The sequence below is a fragment of the Ostrea edulis genome, chromosome 8 (assembly GCF_947568905.1).
Source record: "Ostrea edulis chromosome 8, xbOstEdul1.1, whole genome shotgun sequence".
NCBI lineage: Eukaryota > Metazoa > Mollusca > Bivalvia > Ostreida > Ostreidae > Ostrea > Ostrea edulis.
This window is the reverse complement of record NC_079171.1, coordinates 17,752,114-17,762,113: the sequence shown is the minus strand read 5'-3', so window position 1 is coordinate 17,762,113 and position 10,000 is coordinate 17,752,114. Positions and strand designations below refer to the sequence as shown.

At 36.0% G+C, this 10,000-nt stretch overlaps 1 protein-coding gene across 1 annotated transcript in view; it reads left to right on the top strand.

The window, feature by feature from the left end:
* LOC125661554 (centrosomal protein of 78 kDa-like) overlaps window positions 1-10,000 on the top strand; it is a 92,088-nt gene that overhangs the window by 17,694 nt on the left and 64,394 nt on the right. The window contains exons 4-5 of the mRNA XM_048893602.2: window positions 8,383-8,552; window positions 9,413-9,485. Of these exons, the coding sequence (XP_048749559.1) occupies window positions 8,383-8,552; window positions 9,413-9,485 (243 nt within the window). The remainder of the gene's footprint in view (window positions 1-8,382; window positions 8,553-9,412; window positions 9,486-10,000) is intronic.

The window sequence follows — 10,000 nt, the reverse complement described above, 5'->3', positions numbered from 1 at the left end:
CTCAAAGTCTAGATCAAATATCTCAAAAATCGTTAATATTTTGGTATAAGTCAAAGAACAAAAAATGTTCATCTCAACAATCCAAATCTATTCATATAAAAATTTAGGTCATATGTTACGTAATAAGGGATTTTAAGGGCCAAAACCATAAATATTTTACCCCTTGTATCTCGAAAACGACAAATATTTTGAAAAGCAATAAAGAACAAAAGTTGTTCAGAATGATGATCTGAACAATATGCATATTTCGTTTTTACCCTATGTGGCCCCGTTAGGGAGCTACAGTTTGGCCCCTAAAAATTACTTCTAGAAATAACTCGAGAACGGTAAAGAATTTCTAAATACTTGTTGAACAAAAAATGTTTGAAATGTCATGACCTTTCTTACGATATCAAGCAAAAGGGGCTGACCCTTTAAATTAGGGGCCCAGAAGGGTCCAAAGGTTTATGAGAATATCTCAGAAACTATTAATATTTTGTAATAAGTCATTGAAGCGGAAATGTTCATCTAAACGAGCTTGTTCTTATCAAATCAAAAAGTAGGTCATATGTTACGTAATAAGGGATTTTAAGGGCCAAAATCATAAATAATTGACGCCTCATATCTTGAAAACGACAAATATTTTGAAAAGCATTATTGAACAAAAGTTGTTCAGAATGATAATCTAAACAATATGTACATTTCGTTTTTTCCCTATGTGGCCCCGTTAGGGAGCTACAGTTTGGCCCCTAAATATTTCTTGTAGAGATAACTGGAGAACGGTAAAGAATTTCTAAATACTTGTTGAGCAAAAAATGTTTAAAATGACAAGGCCTTTCTTACGATATCAAGCAAAACGGGCTGGCCCTTTAAATTAGGGGTTCAGAAGGGTCCAAATGTTTTTGAGAATATCTCAGAAACTATTAATATTTTATAATAAGTTGTAGAAGCGGAAATGTTAATCTCAACGAGCTTGATCTTATCAAATCAAAAAGTAGGTCATATGTTACGTAATCAGAGATTTTAAGGGCCAAAATCGTAAATATTTGACGCCTCATATCTTTAAAACGACATATTTTTTGAAAAGCATTATTGAACAAAAGTTGTTCAATGTGTCATAACCTATCGATCAATATCAAAAAATGGGTCTGTGGGCCTCATGGCTCGCCTGTAGAGTCGATTTTTGTCGATATCAGTCGATTTCAAAAACTTGTAACTGGTAAATATTTTGTAAGGACATATCAGGGGTCGAAATTAACATTTTCTACCACAGGCTAATTTTAGTCTGTGGGTAAAAACTCCACAGGCTAAAATGAAAACCTACAAGCTAAAATAAAAATAATGAAGTAGTGCTCTTTTTTATATATGTTTTTTTTTAAAATCAATGATTTTCCCCATCATTACTGAGCCTAGTGGGTCAACAGGCATCGTTTGGACAAGACATTAAGTTATGTAAGTCATATGGTGCAATGTTTAAGTCTCTTAATTATCGCACCTCTAATCCACAACTTGTCTACCGCAGGTCTAGATCCAGTCTTCGAATTTCATGCCACATCAGGGTTGTCACTAGTGATTTTTAAAGCGAATACCGGACTCATGGTTTATAAGCAGCAGGATCACGAGTCCTATGAACTTTTTTGATAATCGTCTACGCGGTGAGCAATGCACTCGTGTCATCACTACAACCCGACCTCAATATGACAATAAATTTAGATAGGACATTCTCATGATTTTGATAAAAATAACTACCGGAAGACTTGGTAAAACATAGACTCCGATTTTTTTTTTTTAGATAAATGAATAACAAAAACTTCATACTTGGAATTCAATTTAATCACCCCTATAGGTGAACAGGACTCGTGGCACATGTCAATATGCGATGTCCGACCTCTAAAGCATTTGTTTGACTCCGAGTTTCTTAAAAAATCATAAAAGAAAAATCCGGATAGAAACGGTTGTTGAAATCGGTCGTTGATGTAAGCGTTTGTATGATTCAGAGTGCAAGTTTAAGAAAAGCGAATAGCGCATCACCGTATAAAACGGATACGATACGATCATAGTTTGTAAATCACCACTCGCTAAGATTTTCGAGTGTCCACTATTTTTACTCGCTATTTTTCAAATGTACTCGCATTTTGCGAGTATTTCTCGCTAATTTCGAGCCCTGCATATTGAACAAAAGTTGTTCAGTTTATCGAGATCTATCGATTGATATCAAGAAATAGGCCTATGGTCCTAATGGCTCGCCTGTAGAGTCGATTTTTTGTCGATATCGGTCGATCTCAATAACTTTTTACAGGTAAATATTTTGTAAAGACATATAGAACTAAAGTTGTTGAGTCTATAGAGGGCTAACAAATGACATCAAGAAATAGGCCCGCGGGCCTTATGGCTCGCCCGGAGAGTCGAATTTCAAACGAATTTCACCGCAACTTTGCTTCAGAAGCTTATGATATGAAAAATTGATTATATCTAAAGTGTCTTAAAGTCGGAAACTAAATTGGGACTCATTTGTCTTTTTTTTTTTTTTTTTTAACTCCTAGTGCATCAACAAATCGGACGGAAGACCTACTCGTTGCTCGCAACGAGATCGTGTCTAGTTATTATTATTATTATTATTATTTTCCTTGGTAGTACACGCGCTTTTCTCAGCCATTTCTCGATCGATTTTCACGAAATTTTCAGGAAAGATGTCTTTTGGTGACGAGACTTTGCTTGCAAACTTTCGTGCTTGACGTCACTTCCGGTCAGGAGTTATCTCTCTTTTAGTGACTTTTTGAAGGGCCTTGTTGTCCACACATCTCCTCCGTTGGTTTTGAAGCTAGAGTCTTGAAATTTCTACACAAGATAGAGTAAACATTTTAGAAGATTTGTGGGGGATTCGATTTTACCGGAGGCGATTTGCCTAAACGCTCGCCTGGACCTGAAAAAATGGATGCCAAAATTTTCCGCCGATTTCGGCGATTTTTGACCTTTGATCTCCAATATCTTTTTTCTTGCAAATATTTTGTTAAGACATGTAGAACAAAAGTTGTGCACATTTACGAGATCTTTTCGAAAATATCAAGATTTAGGGCCTAGCCCCTTAAATTAGGGATCTAGAAGGGCTCAAAGTCTAGATCAAATATCTCAAAAATCGTTAATATTTTGGTATAAGTCAAAGAACAAAAAATGTTCATCTCAACAATCCAAATCTATTCATATAAAAATTTAGGTCATATGTTACGTAATAAGGGATTTTAAGGGCCAAAACCATAAATTTTTTACCCCTTGTATCTCGAAAACGACAAATATTTTGAAAAGCAATAAAGAACAAAAGTTGTTCAGAATGATGATCTGAACAATATGCATATTTCGTTTTTACCCTATGTGGCCCCGTTAGGGAGCTACAGTTTGGCCCCTAAAAATTACTTCTAGAAATAACTCGAGAACGGTAAAGAATTTCTAAATACTTGTTGAACAAAAAATGTTTGAAATGTCATGACCTTTCTTACGATATCAAGCAAAAGGGGCTGACCCTTTAAATTAGGGGCCCAGAAGGGTCCAAAGGTTTATGAGAATATCTCAGAAACTATTAATATTTTGTAATAAGTCATTGAAGCGGAAATGTTCATCTAAACGAGCTTGTTCTTATCAAATCAAAAAGTAGGTCATATGTTACGTAATAAGGGATTTTAAGGGCCAAAATCATAAATAATTGACGCCTCATATCTTGAAAACGACAAATATTTTGAAAAGCATTATTGAACAAAAGTTGTTCAGAATGATAATCTAAACAATATGTACATTTCGTTTTTTCCCTATGTGGCCCCGTTTAGGGAGCTACAGTTTGGCCCCTAAATATTTCTTGTAGAGATAACTGGAGAACGGTAAAGAATTTCTAAATACTTGTTGAGCAAAAAATGTTTAAAATGACAAGGCCTTTCTTACGATATCAAGCAAAACGGGCTGGCCCTTTAAATTAGGGGTTCAGAAGGGTCCAAATGTTTTTGAGAATATCTCAGAAACTATTAATATTTTATAATAAGTTGTAGAAGCGGAAATGTTCATCTCAACGAGCTTGATCTTATCAAATCAAAAAGTAGGTCATATGTTACGTAATTAGAGATTTTAAGGGCCAAAATCGTAAATATTTGACGCCTCATATCTTTAAAACGACATATTTTTGGAAAAGCATTATTGAACAAAAGTTGTTCAATGTGTCATAACCTATCGATCAATATCAAAAAATGGGTCTGTGGGCCTCATGGCTCGCCTGTAGAGTCGATTTCTGTCGATATCAGTCGATTTCAAAAACTTGTAACTGGTAAATATTTTGTAAGGACATATTGAACAAAAGTTGTTCAGTTTATCGAGATCTATCGATTGATATCAAGAAATAGGCCTATGGTCCTAATGGCTCGCCTGTAGAGTCGATTTTTTGTCGATATCGGTCGATCTCAATAACTTTTTACAGGTAAATATTTTGTAAAGACATATAGAACTAAAGTTGTTGAGTCTATAGAGGGCTAACAAATGACATCAAGAAATAGGCCCGCGGGCCTTATGGCTCGCCTGGAGAGTCGAATTTCAAACGAATTTCACCGCAACTTTGCTTCAGAAGCTTGTGATATGAAAAATTGATTATATCTAAAGTGTCTTAAAGTCGGAAACTAAATTGGGACTCATTTGTCTTCTTTTTTTTTTTTTTAACTCCGAGTGCATCAACAAATCGGACGGAAGACCTACTCGTTGCTCGCAACGAGATCGTGTCTAGTTATTATTCTTTTTCTCCGGTACTTTTTTGTCCGGTAGTGTTCTCAGAAACTACAAAAGGGATCAATATGAAACTTTCCAGGATGATAGTATAGCGTTTGTAGATATGCATAGTGATAGTCATTTTGTTTGCACGTGCATGCACGCGCGCGCACGTGCATTGCAATTTTGGTACAAAAAATGGAAAATCAGAATATTGAAGGAAGCGATATAAAACCTAAATAGGATGATAGTATATCATTTGTACATATGAAAAATAATAGTTATTTTGCCAGCACGCGCATGCATGCGCGTGCACGCGCATTACAAAATTTGTACGCTAACTTTGGAATCAGTCTAACTTTTTTGTTGTTCATTGAAATGGCTTGAAATTCATATCATAGGTAGATATTGAGACCCTTAACTGATTTACATGGTCAAATTTACCAATTTGCACGCGCATGCACGTGCGCTTCATTTTGATTGGATAATGCTAAAACGTTTGTAACTATCTTATTTATGAAGCAAATGAGATGATATTCACAGCATATGTAGACAATATGTGTATCTATATGTTGGTGTAACAAAAAATGCCAACGCACACGCGCATGCGTGTGCAACGTTTTTTAAATGTTCAATTTTTAAAGGACTATAACGTTTTTGTTTTTCATCAAATTCTATTCATATTAGGGGTTTAGATGTATCTTGGTACTCCTTACAAATTGCTGTGGTTAGAATTACTGCTCAGCACGTGCATGCACGTGTGCTGATTTCTGATTGGACGATTTTAAAATCGCTATAACTTCCTTATATTTGGTGGAAACGTTATGAAATTCATACTGTGGGTATATGATACAAATGCCTGTTGAACGACATCAACAAAAATTCGAAATCATACACGCGTGCGCGTGTATGCACGTGCAACGCTTTCTTTCATTTCTTGGTACTGAAATGACCATATTGAATGTACTACATGTAATTAAAGGCTAAAATAAAATGATTTTTTCCTATAGATTCACAAGGACATCACTTTTTAATTGGGGGAGGTTTGGGGAACATCTGTAACGGTCCCCATTACAATTAGAACTAGTTATTCTTGATATGGTCAGTTTTATATATACCAACGGCTGATATAAACAAAATTTACGCTTTCATAACCCAGTACTAGAAATAATTATTTTTATGCTCCTGCCGCCCCCCCCCCCCCCCCCCCCCCTTCAAAGAAGAGGGGCATATTGGTTTGCACCTGTCGGTCGGTAGGCCACATGTTGTCCGCTCAATATCTTGAGAACCATTCACTTGATGATAATGATATTTCATATGTGGGTTGGTTATGAGTGGAAGATGACCCTTATTGTTTTTCAGGTCAAAAGGTCAAGGGTCAGTCTACTCTGGACATAGGAATATAATGTCCGCTCAATATCTCGAGAACCCTTTGCTTGAAAGACATCAAACTTGGCACACTGGTACATCCTAAGGAGTAGATGACCCCTATTGATTTTGAGGTCATATGGTCAAGGGTCAAACTGGGCATAGGAATATACTGACCATTCAATGTCTAGAGAACCCTTTGCTTGACAGACATCAAACTTGGTACACCAGTACATCTTCAGAAGAAGATGACCCCTATTGATTTTGAGGTCACAAGGTCAAGGGTCAAACTAGACGTGGGAATATACTGTCTGCTCAGTATCTTGAGAACCCTTTTCTTGACAGACATCAAACTTGGTACACTGGTACATCTTCAATAGAAGATGATTCCTATTGATTTTGAGGTCACATGTTTAAAGGTCAAGGGTTAACCTGGACATTGGAATATACTGTCTGCTCAATATCTTAAGAACCCTTTGCTTGACAGACATCAAACTTTAAATAGTACACTGGTGTATATTCAGGAGAAGATGACTCCTATTGATTTTGAAGTCACATGGTCAAAGGTCAAGGGTCAAACTGGACATAGTAATATACTGTCCACTCAATATCTTGATAACCCTTTTACTTGACAGACATCAAACTTAGTACACTGGTACATCTTCAGGAGAGGATGACCGATATTGATTTTGAGGTCAAAAGTCAATAGTTGAACTGGACATAGTAATATATTGTCTCCTATATTTTAAGAATTATTTGCTTGATTGACACGTATCAAACTTGGTACACTGGTACAGCATAAGGAGTAGATGACCCCTATTGAATTTTAGGTCACATGGTCAATTCACTCTTGACATAGGAAGATATTGTCTGCTCAATATTTTGAATTGATGATAATACTATCAATTAAATGAGGTGTGTGTATTACCCTTTTCAATTTTGCACCATTGGGGGCATATGTGTTTTACAAACATCTCTTGTTATTCACTGGTCACTTGGGCTGTCAACTTAAATTTTTACTGGTCAATTGATAACTTTTACTGTCTATTCAGACCAATGGATATGAAAGCAACAGGCCTGAATTTCAAATTCATTAATGATGAAAAATTTCCATGATTAGGCCTAATATCTTGCTTATTCAAAGTACAAACTACATCTTCACTCTAGTTGTCAGATGGGATGTATCATGGTATACTGTCTTCTGTCTGTCCGGACCTTGTATGCAAAATGAACCATAAGCTCCAGGATCTTACAACTTGGTACAATTGGTCACTTAGATGAGAGGATGATACCTATTGTTTTTAAAGGTCAGAGATCAAGGTCATAGTATCAATTGATAGGAAAATGTAGGCAGAATACAGATCACACTAATGGAACTAGGATCTTACAGCTTGGTAAATTTAATCACCATGATGAGAGGAAAATCCAGTCATTTTTATAGGTCAGAGGTCAAAGTATTTGGTAATGGGGAAAACATTGTAAGCAGAATACAGACTGAATTATTGGAGCTAGGATCTTAGAACTTGGTACATTTAATCACCATAATGAGAGGAATTTGCCTATTGTTTTTCAAGGTCAAAGGTCAAGGTTGTAGTATTAGTTAATAGGAAAACCATGGAAGCAGAATACAAACTGAATTATTGGGGCTAGGACCATCAAACTTGGTACACATACTCATCATACCAAATGGAGGACACCTTTTGTTCTTCAAAGTTTAAGGTCAAGGTCGTAGAATCACTTAGAAAAACACTTGTAGGCAGGATTATGACCGAACCACTGAGGCTAGCTCCTTCAAACTTGATACACATACACCTTATGCCAAGTGGAAGAAGCCTATTGTGTCTCAAGGTCAAGGTGTAGTAACATTTAGTAGAAAAACATTGTTTTTGTTTCTCAGATTTTTTTTGTTTAATATGAATACAGGTATTGCCCTGAAATTTTGTCAGAACCTCTCTCTCTCAGAGAAATACATAATCAGTTCACATTTCAATTTAATAGGTGCACAATGACCTACTTTAGGACAAGAAGTAGGTCAAATAGTTTTAGTTGAAATTATAGTTTGAAGCATATTTTAACAGAAATATGACCATGTGAAAAAAATTATGACTGCTGTAATCAAAGTTCATCATTACATAAAATTATGACTGCTGTAATCAAAGTTCATCATTACATAAAATTATGACCAGATTAACTTTTCTAATTAACTTCATCATATCAACAAATCATATATTAGGTGCATTTAAAAAATCTTTGAAAAATGGCATTGCCAAAATACACAAAAATACATTGTTCTTGCAGAGAAAAAAGCATTGATTGAGAAGCGTAAGATGCCATCCATCAGATCCAAGGAAATCACTTACAGGCTGTGCAAGGTCCTGAAGGAGTGTCTGATGTGTACCCCAAACCTAGCCTGTCTGGAGCTACAGGGGCTGCCGCTGAGGGAAAGGGATCTGCAGACTCTGATTAAGGTATGTCTAATATCAGTACTTGGATAATCTGAGATGCCTCTGACTCTTAGCCTTGCTTCTGAAGAGGAGAAAAGAGGCCGTATTTCAGAGACTGCAGCCTACCTTTTACGACTTGATTTTGTGGATTTAGCTTCTGAAACACAAGGATTCAGTAATCAGACAATTGGTCCACAAGTTAACCACGACTCCTATGATGTTGTCACTGTTTAGATGTTTTGTATTTGTGTGTTGATGTCGTGCAGAATGAGATGGTGAGGAGGTGACGTGTTTCATCCTTATGACTCAGAAGCTAAATCTGCCAAACAAAGCATTGACACCAGCTGATGTTGTTGAATCCCAATTTTCAATTTGGCCTCCATTCTGACTCTCCCCTGCACGATGTCACAATACAAAAGCAGGTGTAAGAGTCATAGGTTTGTTGAATTATTCCTTAGAGAACTGAATCTGCATACCCTGATTAAAGCAGATCACACCCCAACTGATTGGTATATTGATAATGGAGCCAAGACCTAAAAGTTAGATGGTAACAATCTGAATGTAGTAACATTTTGCAATGGAAACTGAATTATTCCTGTCAAGAATTATTTGATGTGCTTCATGGTATATAGAGATTTGATCCATTTTATTAGAAATATTTTATTAATCCTGCTTATGTAACCTTAGAAAAATTGACCTGATGTAAGTGCTTTGAATTGTTCTTGTTAACCTTGTGCATGAAATAAAAAAAATGTCAACTGTTTAAAGGGAGATAACTGTTGAATTCTTTCCAAGTGTGGTAAATTGAAATTTTAAAGCAGTGTAAAGGTTTGAAAATTGAATTGTGAGTGATTTGTATCAAACTTGTTGATTTTATTGTACAGGGCCTGGCCAAGAATGAGACTCTGAATCACCTGTCTGTTGAGTTCTGTAGAATAGGGGATGGAGGACTGGAAGGTAGAAAATCAGTACTAGTGTTCTAATTCACAAGTCACTCAGGTGACCTATTGTTATTTGTTTTTGTTTGTCATGCATCATGCGTTATTCAGTCAAACTGCCGGCTTGAATCCTTTACTAAACTAATATTCATGATTACAGGGTTCAAAATGCACTTGGGCATAAAAAGAACAATCAAACATATTTATAAGGTCTTTCCAAGTGTATGTATAATTTAATTATTCTTGTTAAAATAATAATTTGGTTGCCATTATTTGACCAAGAGTCTATTTCGAAGTTTTGTCTCCAATTGTCCAGCCGATGAAAAAATTATCTCTGAAGGCACAGAGGTAGCCAGCACGGACAAAAACTTACGGGCTAAGGATGCCCAGAAAGGAAAGCGGTTTTCATTCGCAGATTACCAGATAAGTGGATTGTCATCAGGGTACGATTCTTCGGAGAGATTTTAACGATAATTCTGACGAATGTCGGCCTTTAATATGATACAACACTTCCACAGAATGCAAGTTCAGTTT